The sequence below is a fragment of the Macaca nemestrina genome, chromosome 9 (genome assembly GCF_043159975.1).
Source record: "Macaca nemestrina isolate mMacNem1 chromosome 9, mMacNem.hap1, whole genome shotgun sequence".
In the NCBI taxonomy this organism is placed as follows: Eukaryota; Metazoa; Chordata; class Mammalia; order Primates; family Cercopithecidae; genus Macaca; species Macaca nemestrina.
The window spans coordinates 65691461-65718524 of NC_092133.1; the positions used below are offsets into that span (position 1 = coordinate 65691461).

General features: G+C 47.8%; 1 protein-coding gene across 5 annotated transcripts in view; it reads left to right on the forward strand.

Annotated features, from left to right (window-relative positions):
• The window catches only part of LOC105466097 (hexokinase 1), a 130971-nt gene that overhangs the window by 79285 nt on the left and 24622 nt on the right, over positions 1-27064 (forward strand). For all 5 annotated transcript variants that reach the window (XM_071069669.1, XM_071069670.1, XM_011715030.2 and 2 more), the window contains 6 exons: positions 7839-7987; positions 12729-12848; positions 16809-16904; positions 17510-17609; positions 17713-17896; positions 25532-25687. In XM_071069669.1, coding sequence (XP_070925770.1) covers positions 7839-7987; positions 12729-12848; positions 16809-16904; positions 17510-17609; positions 17713-17896; positions 25532-25687 — 805 coding nt within the window. The remainder of the gene's footprint in view (positions 1-7838; positions 7988-12728; positions 12849-16808; positions 16905-17509; positions 17610-17712; positions 17897-25531; positions 25688-27064) is intronic.

Consider the following 27064-nt stretch of genomic DNA (forward strand, 5'->3'; position numbering starts at 1 on the left):
TCGCTTGAACCCGGGAGGCGGAGGTTGCAGTGAGCTGAGATCGCGCCACTGCACTCCAGCCTGGGCAACAAGAGTGAGACTCCGTGTCAAAAACAAAAACAAAAAAACCCAAAGCTATAAGGAATCGTGGAAGTTGAAGAACCCCAGAAAAGAAGTGTAGCCATTCCTGATGTGCTGAAGTCTCTCTCTCGCCCCCTCTTTCCCTGGGGATCCTTGTCCCTGAGTTCTGTCCAGGAGGCAGTTTTCATGGTTATCCATTATGGTTTCGGATTCAAATGCTGACTCTGCCACTTACTGGTTGTGTGTTTGGACAAGGGATCTAACCCCTCTTTACCTTTACTTGCTCATCTGTAGAGTGGGCGTCATGACAGTACTGACTTCATAGGGTTGCGAGGATTGAAAGTAAAAGGATACGTGTAAGCACTTAGTGATTGGTACAGAAAGACTCAGTGAATGTTAGCTGATGGACGGTCAAATAAAATGTTTCTGATATTCTAGTGACTCACTCACCTGTGAGGAGCCACTTCATACTGAATTCAATTTTTTCGATTTTTTTTGAGACAAAATCTTGCTCTGTTACCCAGGCTGGAGTGCAGTGGCACGATCTCGGCTCACTACAACCTCCGCTTCCTGGGTTCAAGTGATTCTCCTGCCTCAGCCTCCTGAGTAGGTGGGATTACAGGCGCCTGCCACTACGTGTATTTTTAGTAGAGACAGGGTTTCTCCATGTTAGCCAGGCTGGTCTCAAACTCCTGACCTCAAGCGATCCATCCGCCTCAGCCTCCCAAAGTGCTAGGATTACGGGCATGATCCACCGCGCCCGGCCGAATTCAATTTTTTAACCTAGTGGTGGTGTAAATTACTATTGGAGTTAGGACTCCAATGGGAACCCAAAGAAAATTCTATATTGATTTGAACAATGCCACAAAGTCAGGGTCAGAATTTCCACCAAATCTATGATACCTGCTTCCCAGCATTCTCCCTTGTTCTCTCTCTTTCCTTTGGACCACAAATAATTTAAAACCAGTGGCTTCATGTGATATAGACATATAATGGAATATAATCGGTTCATAAAAAGGAATGAGGTACTGATCCACGCTACAGCATGGATGAGCCTCGAAAACCTTATGCCGGGTGGAAGAAGCCAGACACCAAGGACCTAATATTGTGTGATTCCATTTACATGAAATGTCTGGAATAGGAGCATCTGTAGATCAGAAAGTACATTAGTGGTTGCTGGGAGATAGAGAGGTTGGGAGGAAATGGTGAATGGTTGTTAATGGGTGTGGAATTTCTTTTGGGGTGATGAAAATTTTCTAAAATTAGATAGTGGTGATGGTTGCACAACTCTGTAAATATGCTGAAAACCACTGAATTTTTCACTTTAAAATGGGTAAAAATTGCATGCTGTGTTAATTATATCTCAGTAAAACTGTTATTAAAAAAAACAACCAACTGATATGTGAAATAGTAAGAAGTATACATGTTGGTCTCTGCCCCTAGTCTCTAGCATTTAGCTTCTAAAACCCTTGTAATTTCCTGAGTGATAGAGGTGCTAGGAGAATCTTTGATCCTGGTCCTGACGCAGAGCTCCTAAATCCCTTGGAATTTCCTGGGTGATAGGAGAGTGTCTTTTGTCCCTTGGTGGGCCCCTGGATAGCCTCAGGATGGGGGTGGTTGCCAGGGAAACCAACCATGTGATCAGAGGGTTGCTGTCAACCCCAACCCCCATGCCGCCTCTAGGGAGGGAGAGAGCCTGAAAATAGAGCGAATAAACCAATGGTCGATGGTTTAATCAATCACAACTCTGTAATGGTGCTTCTACAGAAACCTGAAACAGGCCAGGTATGATGGCTTACGCCTGTAATCCCAGCATTTTGGGAGGCCCAGGCGGGTGGATCGCTTGAGCCTAAGAGTTTGAGACTAGCTTGGGCAACATGGTGAAACCCTGTCACTACACAAAATACAAAAAAGTTAGCCAGGTGTGGTGGCACATGCTGGTAGTTCCAGCTACTCGGGAGGTTGAGGTGGGAGGATCGCTTGAGCTCTGGAGGTTGAGGCTGCAGTAAGCTGTGATCATGTAACTGCACTGCACTCCAGCCTGGGTGAAAGAGTGAGACCCTGTCTCAAAGAACAAACAAACAAACAAACAAAACCAAAAAAAAAAAAAAAAAAGCAAAAAGAAAAAAACCTAAAATGACTGAGTTCTGGTAGCTTCTGGCTAGCTGAACACATGGAGGTTCCTGGGTGCCACATCTGGAGAGGGCATGGAAGCTCCTGCTCTTTCTCCCATGCCCCTCCCTGTGCATCTCTTCCATCCAGTTCTTCATCTGTATTTATTGTAATATCCTTTATAGTAAATATGTAAATGTAAGTGGAGTGTTTTTCTGGGTCTGTGAGCTGCTCTAGCAAACTAATGGAACCCAAGAAGGGGGTTGTAGGAACCCCGATTTATAGTGGTGAGCCAGAAGCACAGGCCACAACCTGTGCTTGTGACTGGTGTCTGAATTTGCGGGGGAGGGCAGCCTCGTGTGAACAAGCCCTCAACCTGTGGGATATGATGCTATCTCCAGGTAGCTAGTGAAAGAATTGAATTGAATTAGAGAGCATGGAGCTGGTGTTCACTGGAGAATTCACTGCAGAATTACTTGCTTGGTGTGTGTGGAAAAACCCACATGCATCCAGGGTCTCAGGTGTGTTCTGTGTTGTGGTGAGTAGAGAAAAGGAAAAACATACTCTGGTTTTTCCTCTGTGTGTATCTCACATGATGGCATAACTGCTTTGTGCTTAATGAACAGCAAGCAGGGGTGCTGTGTTAGTCCGTTTTCATACTGTTACAAAGAACTGCCTAAGACTGGGTAATTTATAAAGGAAAGAAGTTTAGTTGACTCACAGTTCAGCATGGTTGGGGAGGCCTCAGGAAACTTACAATCATGGTGGAAGGAGAAAATGCATCTTCCTCACAGGTGACAGGAAGGAGAAGTGCTGAGCGAAGGGGGAAGAGCTCTTTGTAAAACCATAAGATCTCGTGAGTACCCACTCATTATCACAAGAACAGCATGGGGAAACCACCTCCATGATTCAGTTACCTTCACCTGGTCTCTTTCTTGATATGTGGGCATTATGGGGGTTACAACTCAAGATGAGATTTGGGTGGGGACACAAAGCCTAACCATTCAAGGTGCCTTGAATGAATGAATGGACCATCAGTCCCTGTGGCCAGGCAGCTACCAAGCATTTGCTGAGCTGTCCTGGGTGCCAAGGACAGAGAATCCCAAACTGTGGTCTTTCCCTCAAGGAACTTGAGAAAGAAGTTAGGAACAGGCCGGGCGCAGTGGCTCACGCCTGTAATCCCAGCACTTTGGGAGGCCAAGGCAGGTGGATCACATGAGGTCAGGAGTTTGAGACCAGCCTGACTAACATGGCAAAACCCCATCTCTACTACAGAATACAAAAATTAGCCAGGCACGGTGGTGGGCACCTATAATCCTAGATACGCGAGAGGCTGAGGCAGGAGAATCGCTTGAACCCGGGAGGTAGAGGTTGCAGTGAGCCAAGATCATGCCATTGCACTCCAGCCTGGGTAACCGAGCAAGACTCCCTCTCAAAAAAAAAAAAAAAAAAAAAAAAAAAAGATAGGAACAGTGACATTCAATGTGAGAATTCCTTGGTTTGTTATTTATTTCTTTATACCTTCATTAATTCCACAAGTATTTGCTCAGTTTTTACGTACATTCCAAACACCATTGTAAGTTCCAGAAATGTAGCATTGTCAGGGCTTATAAAGCTGGTTAGAATCAAATACAAAATAAGTCAGCTTTATAAAAGAGAACTCTCTCTGTTAAAAACAGAAAGCAAACCTTATTTTGTGTTAAAAATCAAAAGCTCAAGGGACCCAGAATAGCCAAAGCAATCATGAAAAGAAGAACAAAGTTGAAGGAATTTCACTGCCAATTTCAAATTTTTCAGCAAAGCAACAGTAATCAAGACATGGTGGTACTGTCATGAAGGTGGACATGTAGACTAATGGAACAGAATAGAGAGTTCAGAAATAAATGCATACAGGCTGAGTATGGTGGCTCACGCTTGTAATCCTAGCGCTTTGGGAGGCCGAGGCTGGTGGATCACCTGAGGTCAGGAGTTTGAGACCATCCTGGCCAACATGGTGAAACCCCGTCTCTACTAAAAATACAAAAAAATTAGCCAGATGTGGTGGTACATCCCTGTAATCCTAGCTGCTTGGGAGGCTAAGGCATGAGAATCGCTTGAACCCGGGAGGTGGAGGTTGCAGTGAGCCGAGATCACGCCAGTGCATTCCAGCCTGGGTAACAGAGTGAGACTTCATCTCAAAAAAAAAAAAAATAAATAAATGCATATATTACGGTCAGTTGATTTTTGACAAGAGTGCTAGGACTATTCAATGAGGGAAAGAATAGTCCTTTCAGCAAATGGTGCTGGGACACTGGATATCCACATGCAAAAGAATGAAGTTTGACCTACACTTCATACCATGTACAAAATTAACTTGAAGTGGATCAAATACCTAAATGTGGGAGCTGAAACTAATAAAACTCTTAGAACGAAATACAGGTGTGAATCTTTGTGACCTTGGATTTGGCAATAGAGTCTTAGCTACAACTCCAAAAGCGCAAACAATAAAAGAAAAAACACATAAAATTGGACTTCATCAAAATTTAAAACTTGGCCAGGCGTGGTGGCTCATGCGTGTAATCCCAGCACTTTGGGAGGCCAAGCAAGAGGATCACTTGAGCCAGTTTGAGACCAGCCTGGGCAACACAGTGAGACCTTGTCTCCACAAAAAATAAAAAATTAGCCAGGTGTGGTCATATGCCTGTAGTCCCAGCTACTTGGGAGGCTGAGGTTGGAGGATTTCTTGAGTCCAGGAGGTCAAGGGTGCAGTGAGCCATGATTGCACCATTGTACTCCAGCTTGGGCAACAGAGCAAGACCCTGTCTCAAACACAACAACAACAAAAATGAAAACATTTGTCTTCAAAGGATACCATGAAAAAAAGAAAAGACAATCCACAGAATGGGAGAAAATATTTGCCGGTCGTATGTCTGATAAAGGATTTATATCTAGGACATAAAAAAAAAACTTTTACAACTCAACACATAATACAAGACAAATGAGGCCGGGTGCGGTGGCTCACGCCTGTAATCCTAACACTTTGGGAGGCCAAGGCGGGCGGATCACGAGGTCAGGAGTTCGAATAAATGAACAATAAAATGTATTATATCCATAGAGTGTAACAGTCAGCCATTAAAAGGGATAAAGTCTCATATGCACTATAACATGATGAACCTTAAAAACATTTTGCTGAGTGAAATGAGCCAGTCATACAAGGTCATATACTGTATAATTTCTTTCTTCTTTGTGTTTTTGAGACAGGGTCTCACTCTGTCACCCAGGCTGGCGTGCAGTGGTGTGATCTCAGCCCACTGCAACCTCTGTCTCTTGGGCTCAAGCGATTCTCCTACTTCAGTCTCCGAGTAGCTGGGATTATAGGCACACACCATCATGCCCATCTAATCTTTCTTTGTATTTTTGGTAGAGACAGGGACTCACCATATTACCCAGGTTGGTCTCAAACTCCTGAGCTCAAGCGATCCACCCGCCTCAGCCTCCCAAAGTGCTAGGATTACAGGCATGAGCCACCACGCCTGGCCACTGTATGATTTCATTGATATGAAATGTCCAGAAGAGGTAAATCTATAATAACAGAAAATAGATTAGTGGTTGCCTAGGGATGGAGAAGGATGAGGGGCTTGGGAGGTGATAGTTAAAGGGTACAGAGTTTCTTTTTGAAATAATGAAAATGTTATAAAACGGGCTGTGCAGTTGGTTGCATAAATCCGAATATGCTGAAAACTATTGAATGGTATACTTTAAATGGATGAATTTTATGGTATGTGATTTAAATTTCAATAATACTGTTACATAAGATATAATAATAAAGATATTTGCCTACCTAGGAAGATGAGATACCCCAAAGCAGTCTAGTATTTACTGCCATAGGATTAAGGGCTTGGTGGATCATGGGCTCTGGAAGGCAGGGGTGGCTGTCACCTCTGGCAAGATAGATATTAGGACAGTGGGGATGTCACCTTAGCATCACGAGTGAAACAGATCTGAACTGATTTTTCTGGGAGCATCGTGAGGGTAGCTAATGAGATGAAGGGTACAGAATGTGTGGTTGTGGCTTAATGGTTGGAACTTTGCCCATGGCCACCTGCCTTTGCTGTCTGGTGGTCTCGGTGTACAGTCTTGCTCTCTCCCTGTGAAGCCCACCCCTGTGCTGTACATGTTGCTCCCGAGGGAGGTAACTATAGCAGGCCAGTACTTTGGCCACTGGTACTTTTATGTGACCAAGAGGGAATTCTGTTAAAAGCACCCTCTGGGTGGAAACGGCCCAAGAGTCCATCGATAGATGAAAGGATAAACAAAATGTAGTGGATCCATACAATGGAATATTATTCAGTCTTAACAAGGAATGAGGCCGGGCGTGGTGGCTCACGTCTGTAATTCCAGCACTTTGGGAGGCCAAGACGGGTAGATCACCTGAGGTCAGGAGTTAGAGTGGCCAGGCAAACATAGTGAAGCTCTGTCTCTACTAAAAATAAAAAATTTAGCTAGGCATGCTTGCGGATGCCTGTAATCCCAGCTACTTGGGAAGCTGAGGCAGGAGAATCACTTGAACCTGGGAGGCGGAGGTTGCAGTGAGCTGAGATTGCACCTCTGCACTCCAGCCTGGGTAACAAGAGTGAAGCTCTGCCTCAAAAAAAAAAAAAAAAAAAAGAAAAGAAAAAAGGAATGGAATTCTGTTGGGGGCAGGGTGGCTCATACCTGCCTATAGTCCCTGTTACTTGAGAGGCTGAAGTGGGAGGATCTTGGGAGCCCAGGAGCTTGAGACTGCAGTACGCTTTGATCACACCACTATACTCTAGCCCAGGTGACAGAGCGAGACCCTGTCTCTATTAATTTTTTAAAAAAGGGTAAAATTCTTAAAATATGGATGAACCTTGAAAACATTACGCTAAGAGGAATAAGCCGGTCACAAAAAGACAAATAACTGTGATTCTTCTTGTATGAAATATCCAGAATAGGCAAGTTCATAGAGACAGAGAGTAGAATCATGGATGCTGGGGACTGACAGTGAGGGCAAATGGAAGTTATTGCTTAATGGTTATAGAGTTTGTGTTGGGGTGATGAAAAAGTTTTGAAAATAGTGGTGATGGTTGCACAACATTGTGAATGTACTTAATGCTACTGAATTGTGCACCTGAAAATGGTTGCAGTGGTAAATTTTATGCTATGTGTATTTTACCACAATGATAAAACACAACCCTGTGTTGTGAGTGGAGGCCTGGAGTAATTGATGTCAGAGCTGACATGCAGAGACCCAAGGCACTGGGTGGACCTCAGATGTAGGGCTTTGTCTCAGTTGAAATGCTGTATGATTTTTTATTTCTGCATAGCAGTGCTGTTTTTGAAATAGGTTAAGAAACTAGAGAAACATGGGGTGGGAATTTGTACTTAATTCAGTACTTCCATTCCCCTATAGTCAGCAGGAAGAGACTGGGATTGCTTGAAGCTATTTCTGTCTAAGGACTCCATGGTAGGATAGGGTTTCTCTTGCCTACTCTGCGTATATGGCAGTGGTTGGATGAAGTTTGCATGATTGCTGCTTTCTGGCTGATAACAGCATGTGGCAGGGGGAGGCAGGCAGGGCCTATGCCCTGCCAGGAAGTGGGCATGGTATGTGGCTTCCCCTTAACATTTGAATCTGATGTGATACCTGTTGTCGCCCTAAACAGAAAAGGGAGATTTCATTGCCCTGGATCTTGGTGGGTCTTCCTTTCGAATTCTGCGGGTGCAAGTGAATCATGAGAAAAACCAGAATGTTCACATGGAGTCCGAGGTTTATGACACCCCAGAGAACATCGTGCACGGCAGTGGAAGCCAGGTGGGTCCCTGCTCCCTCCGGGTCACCCCATTGAACCAGCATCCTCTCGGTTACCTACAGGAACCAGGCCTCAAAGCACTGGCATCCCCAGCCCCTGGAAGAGGCTTGCTGGAAAGAGTCTGTCATAGATGCATATGTAAAAGGACTCCTGGGCAGAGGATGTGACAGCCTGCGTGGGGGCTCTGCTTAAACAGAGGCCCTCTGTCTGGGTAAACTGATGTAGTAGAAGTGGGCTGCTTGGACTTGCAGAGTCTGGGTTTGAGGAGGGAGGTCCCGCAGCTCTGTTGGGTAAATGCACTCATTCCCTATGGATCCTGGGGTCAGTTCCCCAGTGCAGTTTTAGCAGAGCCCCAGGTGAAAATGTCCCTTTTTCCTGGTCATTGGCCTCACCCACTTACTGGAGGCCCAGGCCTTGTAGGGTATAACTATGGCCTTGTCAGGCAGGATTGAGGGCTCACGGCTCTGGGCTTCTTGATACTTGATTTAGAATAGCATTGTTCAAGCCCTTGACACAGAAAGCAGAGGAAGCAGGGAAATCCCAGTCTCCTCCTTTCACACTCCTGTTGGTGCTCCCCACACTGGGCCCCCAGGAAGGGCTGCCCCTCCTCACTGCCCTTCCTCCCTCCCCAAGGGGCTGTGGGCATGCCTATGAAGAGCCTGTTCACTTGCTCCCTCCTGTCTGGGTAGGGGGAGTGGTGGGTCTGTAGCTCGCTGAGGACCCTGTGATCAGGGCTGAGGCAGCCCACTGCAGGTTTTCAGACATTTCTGGGTCCCTAAGCCCATCGTGGGACAGGGGTGCACTCCTCTTCTCTCCTGTAGGTGTTCTGGCTCCTCCAGTCTGGCTCGTCTCCTGAGTTGTGGCTGCTGTCCAGCATATGTACTCAGAGCTGGCCAAATGTTTGCTTTAAGGAGGGTGTGCTCACCGCAAGGTTCATGACTAGGATCTCCAGGGTACTCTTTTGTTCTGGGGTGGACTTTGAGACGAGACCCGGGAGCCTTCTCCTCTTGACTCTGCTTTGCTCTTAAGTTCCTGTGGGTGGAACCTGGAGCAATCCACCAAGCCTTTTCTTTGTCCAAGAGACAAGGGCTAATCCTGGCTAACCTGCTCCCTGGGGTTTTGGTTCAGAGCCCTTCAGATTATGTCACAGTGAGTGTCACAGTTGACACTGTCACTAGAGCAGGTGAGCCACTTTATAGAAGGCCACCAAAGCTGGGTGTATCACTACTGGATGGCCCTGCCCAAGGGCTCCCCTGCTGCTCCTCTGTTACTGGGCTGCAGAGACTGGCCCATCCATCTGGCGCCTACACAAAGGCTGCCAGCTGGTAGGTCTCTTGACCATGTCCAGTTGGCTGCTGTGTTGCTCCTCCTTGCAGGTGGCTGGCAGCCCAGGGTTTGGCATCCTGCACTTTCTGTTTGGAACCCACACTGGCCTATCACTCTCTGTTTCCCATGGTCCTTGGGTTTAGCTACCTAAGCCTGGCGCATTCACCACTGAGACTCACCCTGTGCTGCAAACATTTCCTGTGTGTTTTGCAAACATTCCCTGTGTGTTTTGGCTTGACCTTTAGGAGCTAGGTTTGTTAATTAAGGGAGTACCCTCACCTTCTTACCACTGCCCCCTTCATCTCTCCCAGCCTCTGTCCCTATCGTCCTCTTTTCTCAGTCCTAGAATCACTTTATTTCCTACTGTCTCTGTTTCTTCCTCTGCTCCTTTTAAGCAGCCTGGAAAGAGGATGATGACAATAATGATGACAATGTAGTACCATTATAGCAAATTCTTTTTTATTTTTATTTTTTAGTTTTTGAGACAGTTTCACTCTTGTTGCCCAGGCTGGAGTGTAGTGGCGAAATCTCGGCTCACCAACTTCCGCCTCCTGGGTTTAAGTGATTCTCCTGCCTCAGCCTCCCGAGTAGCTGGAGTTAGCGTGCACCACCACACCTGGCTAATTTTGTATTTTTAGTAGAGATGGGGTTTCTCCATGTTGGTCACGCTGATCTCAAACTGCCTGCTCAGGTGTGAGCCACCGCACCCAGCCCAGAGCACTTTTAAGCTTTAATAAATTCAGAAGCACAAATGAAACATTCTTAAAATATCACTTACTTAGTTTTGGGACTTTTGAATAATAAATGTTTAAGTTTTTGTATTAGCCATCGTTTGCCGTATTTAATAAGAGTGACTAAGTATTTTTATTTTAAATTATTAAAAAAAATTTTTTTTAAAGATAAGGACTTGCCAGGTTGCCCAGGCAGATCTCAAACTCCTGGACTCAAGCGATCCTCCCACTTCAGCCTCCCAAAGTGCTGGATTGTAGACGTGAGCCACTGCACCTGACCATAGTCTGTGTATTTTTCAAATAAAGAGTATGTTGTCAGGAAAGAAGAGAAAATGTTTTTTTAAGACACTAAAGCTTTGAGTTCAGAGCGGTTAGGTAACTTTTTTTCCTAGTTGATTGCAGACATAGCTTAGCCTAGGGTGGGTCGCTTCCTGCCTCTTTGGGCAGGCTTGTCACCCTGGATCACCAGCATTCCAGAAACAGCCTTTCTTTCTCAATGGAGCACTCTGGGGAGTTGTGTTTGGCGTAGATCCAGGAACTGGTGACAGGTCCCATTCAGGGGAATCCATTTCTGCAGGCTGAGTTCTCCCAGGCGCCTCCCTGCTTCTTCCAGAGGCAGCCTTCCCTCCACCCAGCCTTCTCTTCTGAGTCTGCAGAAGAGTCTGGAGCCTCCGAATGCAGATGGCCTGGGGCGTGAGGAGTAACTTAGTAATGAGTTTATATCAGTCTGCAATGTAGGTCGCAGGAAGCTTAGCCGGCTTCTCTGGGGAGGGTCATGTGTCTACTCAGCCTAAGATGCCAGCTGCTCTGAAGCCTGAGTAGTAGTGACTCAGGGATAGAAGGTCCTACATTAAAATTGACCAGGTTTTCTTTTACTCTGGCAACAAAGTCCGACTTTAGAGCTGGCTTGTGGGGGAATCTGGGGAAAGATGGGAACAGCAGCAGTGACTTCTGGCCCCCTCACGAGGCCCTGCAAGTAAAGGCTTCAGGCCGATGACCTTGCCTGGGAGTTCGGGCTGGGGCCACTTTGTGTGACTATGGTTTGGCTCTTCCAAGACAGCCTTCTTCTGGGGTCCACAAAGCTCTATGGCTGTGTCACTGCCATGTGTAAGGGAGGTCTAGTGTCATGAGAGTCATGCGAAAGAGACAAGGGGTTAGCTAGGTTGTGGCATGGCTGCCAAAAGTATGTGTGTGTGTGTGTGTGTGTGTGTGTGTATGTGTGTGTGTATATATATATATGCTCAGGTTGGATTACTAGAGGCAGAGAGATAAAGAAGGGAGGTTCTTAGTTCTACTAACCACTCCTCTGGTTAGAACACACAGAATATTATCTTCTGTTCTGGTTATATTTTGAGACAGGGTCTCACTCTGCTGCCCAGGCTGGAGTGCAGTGGTGTGATCATGGCTCACTGCATCCTTGACCTCCTGGGCTCAGGGGATCCTCTCACCTCAGCCTCCCAAGTAGTTAGGACTACAGGCAAGTGCCACCATGCCTGGCTAATTTTTAAGCTTTTTGTAGAGAGGAGGTCTCACTATGTTGCCCAGGCTGGTGTCAAACTCCTGGGCTCAAGTGATCTTCCTGCCTTGGCCTCCTGAAGTGTTGGGATTACAGACATAAGCCACCATGCCTGGCCCCGGTTATATTTTAGAGATCCAAAAAGATTACCTTAGAGGTGGTGAGCCTCTCCTCATGGGCAGTATTCATGTAGAAGCTAAGGAACCAGTGTTCCAGGCTCTTTCTAGCTGATTCCTAAGATATGTATGCACCTAATAAGTCATAGATAATGTTATAGTGCAGGCAAGCTTAGGTTACAATGCAGGAGATAAGTTGTGATATATTCATACCAAGGAATACTGTGTGGTAATGAGAATGAACAGTTGGCAAAGACACTCAACTCCGTGGATGACTGTCATCCACCTCGTGTTGAGTGAAAGAACACAGATGTCAAAGAGCACACACGGTCTCATTTCCCTTTAGACACACCAGACAAACAGGCAGATGTAATTGAGGGTGATAGACGTCGGGGCAGCTGGCAGTTGCCCTTGGACTGGGTGGTAGCAGTAGTGGGGCATCTTACAGGTGTTTCTCCATCTTGTGTTTCTCCGTCTGGGTGCTGGTTACATGGATGGCTACAGCGAACTCCACACTTAGGATGTGTGTACTTTTTGGGGTATGCATAAGACACTTCGGTAAAAAGTAACATTATGATAGTCTGGATTGTTAAGTCACTCCAGTGGGCTAGAGGCTGTGGAATTGCCCTTGGAGTTTCTGAAATTTTCAGAGAGCATGGCTTCAGGTGGGGCGGGAAGGCCACTCCACCTGGGTGACTGAAGAGACCCGTGACCTGTGCGTTATGAAGGCATAGCTGGTTTTCTGTTATTTTTCCATTTTTCTCAGTGCCCAGATGTTGCATATTAGTGACCACTGAAAGGCCAGTTCTGTTTGAAGGCTTTGAATTGCTTCCTAAGAGCTGTACTTGCCCACAAGGCAGCTTTTGAAAAGTGACTCTTCTCTGCATTCACACACAGCATGGCTTTTCAGACAGGGCCACCAGGTCCCATGAGTACAAGCACTTTGGGTAGATGTATTCCTTTCTGTGTGTGTGGGAGGGAATGGTTTATATTTTTCTGTGAAATGCTAAGCCTGCTTTGGGGCCCCCTGACTGCTCTCTCATGTTTCCTTCAGCTTTTTGATCATGTTGCTGAGTGCCTGGGAGATTTCATGGAGAAAAGGAAGATCAAGGACAAAAAGTTACCTGTGGGATTCACATTTTCTTTTCCTTGCCAACAATCCAAAATAGATGAGGTAAGGATGTTCTGGGATTATTGGGCTCTGCAGATGCCCTGGGTTGAAAAAGCTAACAAGCCCTTTTCTCCACAACTTTTCTCTGTTGCTGGCAGAATGGTTTGCATGTCTGGTATTTTTAAAGAAATATTTGCAGAAGTTAGTGTGGTATCATGATATAGTGTTTACTTTTTCACTTACTTTAGTTATTTATGTATTTTTGGAGACAAATCATGGTATTTTTGGCCACCAGGTACACAGAAGCATTTATTAATCTTAAGCAAGCAAAGGAAAATAAAGTAGGTTTAATGGTGGTTGAGAGAGGCGGGAAAGCTCTTTGCCAGAATTGCATGGCATGATGTTTACCTGGAAACTGCCCTGGTTATTGCAAATATGCTCAGAGCCCTGTCCCTCAGGTGCCAGGGCTGCCTCTCCATAGTGGAACTGGTCAGTGGCTCCAGCCCCAGAGATGACCTTGGTGACCTCTGAGGTGACTTGTACCCACTTTCCTGTTTGTCATCTATTTGTTTTTTCATTCATTCATTCATTCATTCATTCATTCAGCAAGGATGGACCCTGACCTACCATATGATAACACTGAACCTCAGCCCTGCAGGAATACAAAATAAATACATGCAGCCTTGTTCTTTTTTTTACATGGAGAGATAGAAAGACACACATACCACAAACACAAACCACCCATGATTAAACTTCTAATAATACGAATTCTGGGGTTGAGTGCAGTGGTTCATGCCTGTAATCATAGCACTTTGGGAGGCTGAAGCAGAAGGATCACTTAAGCCCAGGAGTTCAACACCAGCCTGGGCAATCTGTACAAAAAGTTAGCTGTGTGTGTTGGCGTGTGCCTGTAGTCCCAGTGATGTGGGAGAAGCTTGGGAGATTGAGGCTGCTGTGAGCCATGGTTGTGCCACTGCACTCCAGCCTGGGGGACAGAGTGAGACCTTGTCTTTTTTTTTTTTTTTTGAGACAGAGTCTCCCTGTCTTGCCCAGGCTGGAGTGCAATGGCACGATCTCGGCTCACTGCAACCTCCACCTCCCACGTTCAAGCCATTCTACTGCCTCAGCCTCCTGAGTAGCTGGGATTACAGGTGTGCCCCACCACGCCTGGCTAATTTTGGTATTTTTAATAGAGATGGGGGTTTCACCATGTTGGTCAGGCTGGTCTTGAACTCCTGACCTCATGATCCTCCCACATCAGCCTCCCAAAGTGCTGTGATTACAGACGTGAACCACCGTGCCCGGCCTGAGACCGTGTCTTAAAAACAAGAAAAAAAAAAAAAAAGAATTCTGATATTTAACTATTCAGGGCCCCTCTTGTTGCCCAGGCTGGGGTGCAATGGTGCAATCTCGGTTCACTGCAACCTCCGCCTCCTGGGTTCAAGCGATTTTCCTGCCTTAGCCCCTGTAGTAGCAGGGATTACAGGCACCCACCACCATGCCTGGCTAATTTTTGTATTTTTGGTAGATACGGGGTTTTGCCGTCTTGGCCAGGCTGGTCTCAAACTCCTGACCTTAGGTGATCCGCCCGCCTTGGCCCCTCAAAGTGCTGGGATTACAGGCGTGAGCTGCTGCGCCCGGCCAGGCTCTGTTTTAATACTTCACCAGTAGCGCACATAATCTTCAAGCATCTCTATGAGTTAAGTGCTTATGATTCCTGCTTTACAGATGAGGAAACTGAGTCTCAGAGGGGCTAAGAACCTGTCCAAGGTCACCTAGCCAGGAAGATTCCGTGCTCGTAACTGGTCTACTTTGCTGCAAGATAGTAGCATTTGGGCTCAGGGCACCTTCCACACTTGCAGGGAGTACTCCTGGGTCCCTTTATGCCTTTAGGGTAAGCGCCCTTTCCTGGGCACTGCTTCCTGTGGCTGGAACCCTTACATCTGTATAATTTGTGGAATCAGCAAGAAGGGGCTTGAGAGCCCAGCAGACCAAGATGAGCACAGAGGTTTCCCCAGGGTCAGAGGGCTTATTAATGGCAGGTCTTGGACCAGGGTCCCAGGCCCCACCTCCTATCCAGTGCTCCGCCCACCTCCAACATGTCTAAATGCCTCTGAGATGTTCTGTCTGACCTGTTATGCTTTCAGGAAGCTGTGGCCATGTGTAGACTCTTGCTCTGGTTCTGGTACCTGAGAACACCCCTCCAAGGAGTTCAGAGCAGTTTGGCCTCCACCGTGTCCTTCCAAACCCTTTGGCAAGGCCTGTTGTCAGTACAAGCTTCCCTTGGCTTTTGAGAACTGAGACATGAGTCACTCCCGCTTCCCCTGTGAGAGGTGGGCCTGGGATGAAGAGACTTTGGTGGACTGTGTTTCACCGTTGTTCACATGTGCTCTCTGCAGCACAGGCCATCCCTGTGCTGGGCATGAGCTAGGCCCTGGGAGAGAATGGCCAGAGTGTGTTTATTTTGTATTTCTGCAGTGCTGAGGTTAAATGTTACCGTACAGTAGGTCTTATAACAGCAGGTGCAGCTTGTTCCCCATGAAGGCACAGCCTTCCAGGGACAGAAGTGCTGCAGGAGGTGGGAGGCAATGACCTCATGGGCACGAGGGCCTGCAGGGTGGAGCAGACATGCCCGGGAGGGGGCATTGTGAACAGAGAAGGAGCCAAAGGTTGGGGGCATCCCACCTGCCAACCTTCACCCCCTCCAGAAAATGCTTCTTAGGCTGGGCCAGGGTATTTGCGGTGGTGCCAGTGGAGCACAGTCCCTAAATTTCCCATCCAGAGGCCTGTGCATATTACCCTTTAGGGCTGGCTGAGACCTTCAAGATCGTCCACTTCTAGATCAGCTCCCTGATTCTAGAGGAGCAGAGTGAACCTCAGAAGAGTGAAGGGAACTGCCCAGCAGGAAATGGGCAGAGAGTATGAAATAGGACCAGGTCTCCAGATTGGCCGCCCCACTTTTGTCCCATAACACCTGGTTCTCTGAGGCTTTAGAGGAAGAGGGCTGGTGGAGAGGAGGCAGACAGTGTCCAGGGCTTTTGCAGTTCCTGACTTAGTTGCTACTGAGCAAAAAGTCACTAGTTCTCATCAAGGGCTGCCCTCCCCGGTGCATGCTCCAGTCTGTGTGGCTCCCACCATGAGCTGGGGCAGGGCCCATGTGCTCAGAATCCTATCCCTGAGCTGCCTCTGCAGGCCTGCAGGGCCTGGACCGCGAATCTTCCAAGCCTGCTGCATTTATAGTCACTTGTCCCATTCAGAGTAAAACAGCAAGTATAACAATTATTTTTCTGTTCTCATATCTTTTTAGTTTTTTTTTTTTAAAGAAAACAAAAGCAATATGTAAAACTATCAAAGTAAGATAAAATTATGGAATGTTTATCATTGGATGTCTATCCTTGATGTTTCTCCGCTAATAGGCGAAGTGAAATAGGATCATACTGTGTAAATAGGGGAGTCACCACTTACAAATGGAGGTTAAGTCCCAAAGCTGGTGAAGAGGCACAAATCATGTATAGTCCACATCATTCCCTAAGTGTATGGGACCTGGCTCTTAAAAGCTCAGCAGCCAAGACTCATCTTAGCATTTTGTTTCTCTTTCCAGTTTGGCTCTGGCTTTCTTTTCCCAGGGCTGTGGAAGCCAGGGTCTGGTTGGGAAGTGGGGAAGGGGGCCAGGGATTTCTCTTGCTCCTTTTTAAAATAGATCTGGCTGCGCAGTTGGCATCCAGTTAGATTGGCAAGCCATGTGGCATTACTGTCCCCACATCTTCTGGAGTGAGCTGGATATTGTGAGCAGGTTTCTCCCCACCCTATCTTCGCCCCCAGAGAAGCCCATTGTGTGGATGATCCAGAGATAGAAAGGAGTCTGGGGTCCTCTGGGCCCTTCCCCCAGCCCAGTGTGATCTGGGGGGAGCCACTTGGCCCCTATGGGCCTCTGCTTCATCCCTGACCTGGAGCAATGCCCAGGGCCTTGGGGTACTGGAGGTCTCCCGGCCCTCATCCAGCCCCATCTGTTCTTCTTTGCAGGCCATCCTGATCACCTGGACAAAGCGATTTAAAGCAAGTGGAGTGGAAGGAGCGGATGTGGTCAAGCTGCTTAACAAAGCCATCAAAAAGCGAGGGGTAATTTCTCCTGGGCCCTCTGCCTCAGCCATGCAGGGGTGTGGGGAGCAGGGCTGCATTCTAAAACAGACCAGTGCCCTTCCTGGGGGGCAGTAGTGTCAAAGCCTGAAGACCCAGGCAGGGGAGAGTTGAGGATCTCCAGTGTGGAATGGTGGGGATGGGGATGGTGCAAAGCCCAGCTCTTGGAGGTGCTACCTGAAGGACCCAGGCCTGGAACAGGGGGTTGCCTCCTGACAGGAGTGCTGGGCTATTCAGGGAGTGGGTGTCACAGATGCAGCCTGTTGTACTCAGAACAAGGGCAGAGGAGCCCGCCTTATCCGGGACGTGGACCTCCTGCGGAGGTTTGCAGAGGAATGTAGCTCCAAGAGTAAAATCCTCACTACCCAAAGACTCTTAAGCCGGGTAATTAAGGGAACTATGAGGTTTTCATAACTTAATCACCATGCTGTGATCTAGTTAATTTGAGTACCAGCTGTAATGAAACCAGCACCACTCACAAAAGCAGGGGTTCTGAAAACAGGAGCACTCCTGCCAAGCACTGTTAAGGTGTATGATCTCTGCTTCCATGTGTGAGTGGACAGTGACACCCCATTATCTGTCCCCAGGACTATGATGCCAACATCGTAGCTGTGGTGAATGACACAGTGGGCACCATGATGACCTGTGGCTATGACGACCAGCAGTGTGAAGTTGGCCTGATCATCGGTAACGTATCCCCTTTGTCCATCCATTTGTTCAGCCCATCTTTCCAGGTGGCTCTGCACCCTCCTCGTTGTGTGGTCATAGCTTCTGATCTTGTCCTGCCCAGGTACTGGCACCAATGCTTGCTACATGGAGGAACTGAGGCACATTGATCTGGTGGAAGGAGACGAGGGGAGGATGTGTATCAACACAGAATGGGGAGCCTTTGGAGATGATGGATCATTAGAAGACATCCGGACAGAGTTTGACCGGGAGATTGACCGGGGATCCCTCAACCCTGGAAAACAGCTGTGAGTCCTTAACTTTTGCTTCTAACCACATATGTGACTTAGGGGACATTTAATGAAAGATTTGGGATGGGAGATAAAAAGGGCATAAAGCCAAGTAAGTGATCACAAACAGAAAAGCCTGTCACATTTTTTTTTTTTTTGAGGCGGAGTCTTGCTCTGCCTTGCAATCTCAGCTCACTGAAACCTCCACCTCCCGGGTTCAAGCGATTCTCCTGCTTTAGCCTCTAAGTAGCTGGGATTATAGGCATGCACCACCACGCCTAGCTAATTTTTTGTATTTTTAGTAGAGACGAGTTTCACCATGTTGGCCAGGCTGGCCTCAAACTCCTGACATCAAGTGATCCACCTGCCTCAGCCTCCCAAAGTGCTGAGATTACAGGCGTGAGCCACCGTGCCCAGCCTAAAGCCCATCAAAATTTGCATTATTTGTTGCTCCTTGTTTGGTGAGATGCACAGCTGTAGAGTCTGTAACTGAAAAGCACTTTTAAAATAATCTTCTCTTTGTTTAATTACACTGTGATTGTGCCCTTGTAAAACATCATGACAATGAAAAGCACAGAAATGAACCCATCCAATGGGGAATGGGGCCAGAGTTGAGCAGGTGCTGGTGGTCGGGGAGGAGATCAAGAGGTGAATGGGAGCCCAGGAGCTCAGTAGCCCCTGAAAAAAAAAAGTCCTCAAATTATCCCCTGTTGCACAAAAATTAGTAATTATGAATGGTTCAAAAATGCTCCCCCAACAAAGCACAGAAACATTAGTGTAAATGTAAGGCTTAAAAAATTTCTCTGTGCTGTAGTCACGAGTGTTGCTGTTTATGGTAAGAGAGGCCACATGGTGTGTGGGGCACCTAAGGGAGATGAGTGTCTGTTCATTCATCACATATTTATTGAGCACTTACTATGTGCTGAGCTCTGTGCTAGGCTCTGAGAATCCAAAACAGCACCTTCCCTCTCAAGTTTTACAATCTAGATGGGGAGGTAGGCCAGACATGCAAATATCTGTTGTGCAGAGGAGTCAGGATAAGAAGAGTATAAGTAGAAGAGTATAAGTCATATAGACGTTAGGGAGAACGGAGAAGCAGCCTTCTTCAATGTGAAGCATGAGTAGACACATCAGAGTTGATAAAGAACATCAGACTTACAGGCAGGTTGTTTTTGGCTGTGGAAAGCTCCTGGCTACAGAGGTAAGAGTGATATTATTCAGGTTAGAGCGGGTATTGCTTTCTCTGAGCCACATATTTCCTGAAGTGCCTGCCCACATTTCTCTGTGATGCTGCCATGCTACTAGCTCTCTCTGATCTACCCAGCTTCCTAGCAGCTTTATCCCAGAGTTGGATGCTGTCAGCCTACAGGGAGATGTTCACTGACTCTGTAGACCTAATAGCCCTTATCCTGATGCTAGAGGGAAGCAGGAGTTTACTACCCATGTTGAAACGCATCACCCAAAAGATCTCAATACTGCAAGCTGGACAGTTGGCCTTTCCACCTGAATTAATGGATTTTCATCAATGGCAAGCTCCCTGCCACTGGAGGTGGCAGCAGCGAATAAACTAGGTTTCTCAGTGAGGGAATTCCCAAGTTCTTACACCCAGAGTTGAGCATCTCCGTTGCAGGCTGAGACTGTGGCACCAGCTTGGTGACAAGGGACCCCAGTTCCAAAGCTCTGACAAAGGTTTTTTTAACCACACACACCCACCCCCATCCTGCCCAGTCCATTGACCTGACCCTACTGCCATCAAGTTATTACTGTGCCTATTTGTATGTTTCACTGAAAAGCCCTGAATATGCTTGATGGCAGTGCTGCCTCAGGCACCTCTGGGGGTATTCTGTGACACATGGCACGTATACCCTATTGCATCTCTAAAGTTCTCAAATCTCCACATTCCCAAGCGCATGTGACCCCAAAGGGTTTCAGATAAGAGGTTATGTACTTGTAGTTACTATCAGTCACTTAATGAGAAGCACTTTCTTAGAAGTGCAGGTGGGGCATGCCACTTGTGGTAACTGAACAGGTAATGCCCAGGCCCTTTTTCTTGGCCTGAGTTTGGGAACCCTGCATGGCTTGGGTGTAAACTTGGATCTCTCTGCTGTTCATTGATGCATTTCTGAATTTTTCAAAGAGATGAACTGTATCCCAAGGCTAAACTATAAACTGTGTTTATGGTTGGCTTGCAATAAATGTTTTTGGGATGGATGGATGGATGGATGGGTGGTTGATGATGGATGAGAGATGAGTGGGTGGCTAAATGGGGGTACAGATGAGAAAGTGAAAGTTTGGGGCAAAGTCTCTTTTCTAGAATATGTTTCTCAGTTGTATTAGTCCGTTTTCACACTGCCAATAAAGGCATACCTGTGACTGGGTAATTTACAAAAGAAAGAGGTTCAATGAACTTATAGTTCCACGTAGCTGGGGAAGCCTCACAATTGTGGATCCAGTCATGTCTTACATGGATGACAGCAGGCATAGAGAACTTGTGCAGGGGAACTCCTCTTTTAAAACCATCCGATCTCGTGAGACTTTTTCACTATCACTAGAACAGCATGGGAAAGACTTGCTTCCATGTTCAGTTATCTCCCACCGGGTCCCTCCCACTACAACGTGGGAATTCAAGGTGAGATTTGGGTGGGGACACAGCCATACCATGTCACCAGTTTACTGCGTACTGTAGGTCAGGTCTCATTGAGAACAATTCCAAGGAAATGACAAATTCCCAAGTTGCGTCACATATTCCTGGAAATAGGCTGTAAGTTAAAGAGTTTTTTGCCTGAGCAAATTTTTGCTGTGCCCCCAGGCTTCTATCTGAATCTCTCGATCTTCCCTATGTCTTTTTTACATAGAATGCCTAGTTCTTGAAAGTCATTTTATCCTCTTTGTGGCAGGGAAAGATGTTTCCTCCATTTGACTGATGGGAAAATTACGACCCTAGAATAGGACAGAGATGGCCCAAGACTCATTGTTGAGGTGTGGTCTGGTGTAGGTTTGGAGATTTTTGCCCTGTTTGACAGTTGGAGGTTTTCAGAGTGAGCTTCCAGAATCTCTTCTCACTGGTAATAAGAGATTTGTTATAAAGAGGCATTTTTTATCATTTATGGAGAAAAACCATCAGGGAGGATTTAGGGAAGTGATTTTTCATCTCTGAGTACACATTAGAGGTACATAGGAGCCTTTAAAAAAAATACTGATGTCCAGGCATCCTCTCACCAGAGACTCAGTTGGCCTGGGTTGCCCAGTCCTCAGTATTGTAAAAGCTCCTTGGGCGACTCCAATTTTTAACCAGGATTTTTTTTTTTTTTTTTTTTTTGAGACAGATTCTTGCTCTGTCACCCAGACTGGAGTGCAATGATGCAATCTCAGCTCACTGCAACCTTTGCCTCTCGGGTTCCAAGTGATTCTCCTGCCTCAGCCTACCGAGTAGCTGGGATTACAGGCATGCACCACCACATCCAGCTAATTTTGTATTTTTATAGAGATGGGGTTTCACCATGTTAACCAAACTGGTCTCGAACTCCCGACCTCAGGTGATCCACCCGTCTCGGCCTCCCAAAGTTCTGGTATTACAGACGTGAGCCACCGCGCCCGGCCATTAACCAGGTTTTAAAACCTCAGTGTGTTAGATTTGTGCAAAGGCTCTCAGTGCCCAAGTGGGCTCTAGGCTACCAATAGCTGCTCATTCCATTTGCTTTGATTGAAGTTAGCATTTAACTGAGTACCTGCTGTATACAGTGGACAGGGAGGACATTGTCATCATAGCTCTGTGGCTCCTGCCTTCATTGGTGGTTACTGCATTTGGGAGGCAGCAGAGGAACCTGCTTTGAGTATTCAGGCCCCACCTTGCCCCAGAGTCAGAAGGTCTGTTTCTAAAAGGGATCAGTCTTTTGGCTTCCTTCGTCTCGCCCTTATATTCCAGGCCTTTGATATTCTTGCCACATGCTTGTCTTATACTATGGAGTTAGCCCCACCTTTTATTTCACTTTTAATTCTCCTTCCCCTTTTGTTTCCTTGAGCTTTTTTTTTTTTTTTTTTTTTTTTTCCCCTGAGGGTATCGCTCTGTTGCCCAGGCTGGAGTGCAGTGGTGTGATCTTGGCTTACTGTAGCCTTGAATTCCCAGGCTTAGGTGATCCTCCTGCCTCAGCCTCCTGACTAGCTGGGACCACAGGCAGCAGTACCATGCCTGGCTAATTTAACATTTTTTTTTTTTCTTTTTTTGAGATGGAGTCTCTCTCTGTCGCCCAGGCTGGAGTGCAGTGGCCCAATCTCAGCTCACTGCAAGTTCCACCTCCCAGGTTTACACCATTCTCCTGCCTCAGCCTCCCGAGTAGCTGGAACTACAGGCACCCGCCACCTTGCCCGGCTAGTTTTTTGTATTTTTTAGTAGAGACAGGGTTTCACCGTGTTAGCCAGGATGGTCTCGATCTCCTGACCTCGTGATCTGCCCATCTCGGCTTCCCAAAATGTTGGGATTACAGGCTTGAGCCACTGCACCCGGCTTAAATTTAAAATTTTTTGTAGAGACTGAATCTCCCTATGTTGCCCAGCTGGTCTCGAACTTCTGGGCTCAGGCAATCCTCCTGCCTCAGCCTCCCAAAGTGCTGGCATTACAGGTGTGAGCTACTGCACCTGGCCTGCTTGGACTTCTTGGTCTTCTGCTCTTGCTCTGTGCTGTGTCTGGAGTCTGGGATCTTGAATCCTTTTCCCCTGTGATTCCTTATCACATCCTTCAAACTGCAGAGCACCCACCCCACACAGCAACACAGCAACAGCAGTGACTGCAACAGCAAACGCTGGTGGTCGGTGGTTGGGAGAGCTCTTTGGCCTGGATGGTGGTTGAGTAACTGCGCGCCTTCAAGTCAGCACCCAGATGCCTTTTCTTTTTGTGGTTCTGCTGCTCCATGGAATCTCTCGGCAGCTCCAATCCTGGTTTGCTTGGCCATGGGCCTCTGTCTCTTTTCTTTCCTTGGGCTTCTAGTTGAAGCAGACCCAGGGTGCTGAGGGCTCCTCATTGGTGTGCAGGTCCTTGCCCATGACTCCTCGTGGTTGATGATGCTTCCCTCCCCCATCTCAGCCCTGCCTGGGCCCGCCGGCAGGCAGAGTGGTTGGAACCCTGCTGCACTGCCTCTCACTGCCTATCTGTGGTCGTAGGTGTCTGACTGCCGAGATATCTGGGCATTACCTGTTCAGTTATCACAGGTGGCATGCCCTGAGAGGCAGATCATGACTTGCTGGATTTCATTAATTTCACTTGAGCAGATGGGAAGCAGCCTGTTGGAACAGGAGCCGGTCTCCATGAGCCTTGGTTTGAACAGAGAGAAGCTCGTGAGAGGTGCTATTTGCTTGTTCTGCTGCTCTAACAGGGCCTTTAGGGACTGGGAAAGGACAGACCGTGGCCATGGGCCTCCCTCTGGAAAAGGGGGTATCACTATCCATGTATGTAATAGGCCGTGTAAAAAAGGGAGCAGATAGTTCTGGGCATCTTTAGAAGGCAGAGTGAAAAGCAGCAGGTAGAGGGTGCCCGGAGGCTGATGTTAGCCCATCCTAAGGGGAATGCCCTTTCTCTCGTCACACTGCCAAACAGGGAAGGCTGCCTAGGGAGGAGAACAGGCAGACAGGCTGGGGTAGGGGTGGTCCTAGGTGGCTGCTAGCATGATAGTGACAGCTAACATTGAATGACACTGTCCATGAGACAGGCAGAAATGCACAGTGGTTAGGAGTACAACCTCTGGTGTTAGATCTAACTGGATTCAAAATGTGGATTTGCCACTTGTAAGCCCTGTCCATGGGTAAGTTATATAACCTTTCTGTGCCTCTGTTTCCTCATCTGTGAAATGGGGATAATTCTTATGTCTCCCTCCTAGGGTTGTAACGAAGATGAAATAAGTTAATACAGATAAAGTGCTGGGAAAAGTGTCAGACACATAGGAAGGGCCACAGGCACTCATTATTTAGCCAGATATTGTCAGATAGTGACCTATATTAACCCATATCCTCCGTATCCTCCATATAACCTTACAGGAAGGCAGTCAGTATCTCCATTGCACAGGTAGGGAGGCCAAGGTGAGTAGCTCAGTAGTGGCTCTGCCAGGGCTCCGCCAGCGCTGTTCCACCCCTGTTCAGGGCTACACAGAGGCTGTTCCCACAGGAGCCTGGGGCGGCACCAGACTCAGAAGGGCACTCTCCTGCCAGGGATCCTCTGCCTGGCCGCAGCCAGGTGGTCCTGTCTGGTTCTGTCAGGAGAAGGAACAATGAGGACTGTGTTTTTAAGGAGGCTCTGTGCCCTGTGCTGATGGTTGAGGGCCGGGTGCTCAGGTCTCGGCAGCATCCTTGGCTCCTGGGTGGCTCTGGTTGGAACAGATTGTTTTGCTGTGTCACAGCCAGCTGTGGGTGTGCCAGCTGGGCTCCCGCAGAGGAGCGGCGGGCTGCTCTGATGTGCGCCCACCTCTTCAATCTGCCCTGCTCAGGGGTTCCTTCTGGCCCCTGGCCAGCCAGGATGCGGGGGCTGAATCTGGCTCACGTATGGCATCGAGCCCTAGTTCTTGCCAGCTCTTGGCTGGGCCTTCAGCAATGCGTGTTGGCTTCTGTCTGTACACCTGGCCGCCTCTCCCCTGCAGCTTTGGGCTCATTCTGTGATTGGCTGGTGCATGAACGGGGCTGGAGCAGTGGGGTGAGCCGATTGGCTGTCAGTACTCAGAGACCAGCCCTGGAGTTTAGGGTAACATCAGTGGGGGAGGAGTGAGTTCCTCAAAGCAAATTCTTGATCCTTTTGGCCGGAGAAGGAGAAAATCATGCCAGGGAGGTGCCTAACAAATGTCCTGACAGCGGCCCCAAGGGGAGTGGCTGCCTTTCCCTCAGAGAAGCTGTTTACCCTTTCTGAGCTGGGAAATGGGGACAATACTTCCTCGTCACCTCCTATCCACAGGGCTTGGGGTCTCCCATAGGAGTAGAGGTGAAAGGTCTTTGAAAAGTATAGCATACAAGCCGGGTGCTGTAGCTTGCGTCTGGTAGAGTCACTTGAGCCCGTGAGTTCGAAACCAGCCTAGGCAGCATAAGGAGACTCCCCCTCTACAAAAAATTTTAAAAATTATCTGGGCGTGGTGGTCTAGCTACTCAGGAGGCTGAGGTGGGAGGATGGCTTGAGCCTAGCAGGTTGAGGCTGCAAAGTCAAGATTATGCCACCTGCACTCTAGCCTGGGCACAGAGTGAGACCCTGTCTCAAAAAATAAATAAGTAAATACACACATACATACATACATAAAGATAAAAAATAAAAAGTATAGCATACAGTTTAGGAGGAGATTAAAATATTTTGCACATTTCTATCTGGGGCCTTCTTGACATCTGCAATCTAAATCCTAACGCTCCCCGTGCCTTCAGGCAGCCTTCCCTGCCCGCTCCTGCCTATGGTGTTCTCCTAGTCACAGGCATGGGGTCTGGATACTCCTGCCTTCTCTAGAGTCGTCTTGGCTTCCGATCCCTCTCCCCCTGCTGTTCAGTCACGCAAGAGCATGGTCTTGCCTGCCGCGAGGCTGGGGGCTGGTGAGGGGTGAGTCGGGGCTTCCCATTCCTTTTGTGTCTGTCCCAGCCCTCGTGTGTGGGGCGCAGAGGCAGGCTGACAAGTGCCGGTTTGCCTTTCTCCCGCAGGTTTGAGAAGATGGTCAGTGGCATGTACTTGGGAGAGCTGGTTCGACTGATCCTGGTCAAGATGGCCAAGGAGGGCCTCTTGTTTGAAGGGCGGATCACCCCGGAGCTGCTCACCAGAGGGAAGTTTAACACCAGTGATGTGTCAGCCATTGAAAAGTAGGTACCGTCCCCTCAAGGCTTTCTTGGGGTGTTGGGGCAGAGAAGAGCAATTGGTCCCCTGTTACTTCTTGAGTCCAAGTTTGGTGGCTTTTCCTTCAAGAGTGTCATGGCTTTCCGGGTCCTTGTCCCCTCAGTCTTATCTGAACCGTCCTGGGCCAGACTCCCTGCAGGCACTTGTCACGGTTCATTAAAGAATGACATAGTTAGCCTCAAGTGTACAGGTGATTTTCCTGTCTAGCTACAAGAGCAGCTTCCTCTCCTACCCCCATCAGCCCGTCACCCCCACCCTCCACGCACACTCAGGGTAAGATTAGCGTCCGGAAAGCAGACGATTCAAGCAAGGAGCAAGGAGCTGGTGAAGCCTGGAGCCTGGGTTTTTGCAATTGCACCTTTTGGAATTGGACCTTCTCCAGACCTTCTCCAGACTGTGTTGAGGGCACTAAGGGCACCTTAGTAACCTCAAGGTGTTAATTAGGTGCTTCCTGAAAAAAGACTTCCTTGACCAATAGGATTGGGAATATGGCACATTTATCTTCCATTTTACAATGTTATGGTAAAATAAATACAGACTTACAGTAAAACAGAATGAGAAGTATAAAGTATAAAAAGAATACAGATTTATAGTATCATCAACACACTAAAGAAAACCCAGTTTGCTTTGACTGACTTGTCATTTCCCAGACTTCTTTTGTGCTTGAAACCACCCCTTCCCTTTCACTCACAAATTCTTTCAGGGGAAACCTGTTAACAGCCAGAAATGTGCCCTGGCATGCAATTTGAGAAACACTGGTTAACACATGAGACAGGACAGTTAGAAGGAAAGACAGAGCCAGCCAGCAACTAACTGCAGCCCCTTGACATCACACAAGAAACCCGGGATTCTTTGTCTTAACTGTAACTCACAGGCCTTCACGCAGAGAGGGAAGCAGGTGACCCCGATCCCGCTGGCAGTCTGATGTAGTCTGGTGCCTCCAAGTCTAAAGCACTCTTGTCTTGTTGCTGGCCTCCGTGTGCAGAAGGCTGTACTCCTGGTTAAGGAGACTCCTTGTAGCCATGTGAGGCCACCTGGATAAAGATAAGGCTAGCTTTGCTGCCATCTTTGGTGCAAGGAATGCTATTTTTTTTTTTTTTTTTTTTTTTGAGACGGAGTCTCGCTCTGTCGCCCAGGCTGGAGTGCAGTGGCCGGATCTCAGCTCACTGCAAGCTCCGCCTCCCGGGTTCACGCCATTCTCCGGCCTCAGCCTCCCGAGTAGCTGGGACTACAGGTGCCCGCCACCTCGCCCGGCTAGTTTTTTGTATTTCTTAATAGAGACGGGGTTTCACCGTGTTAGCCAGGATGGTTTCGATCTCCTGGCCTCGTGATCCGCCCGTCTC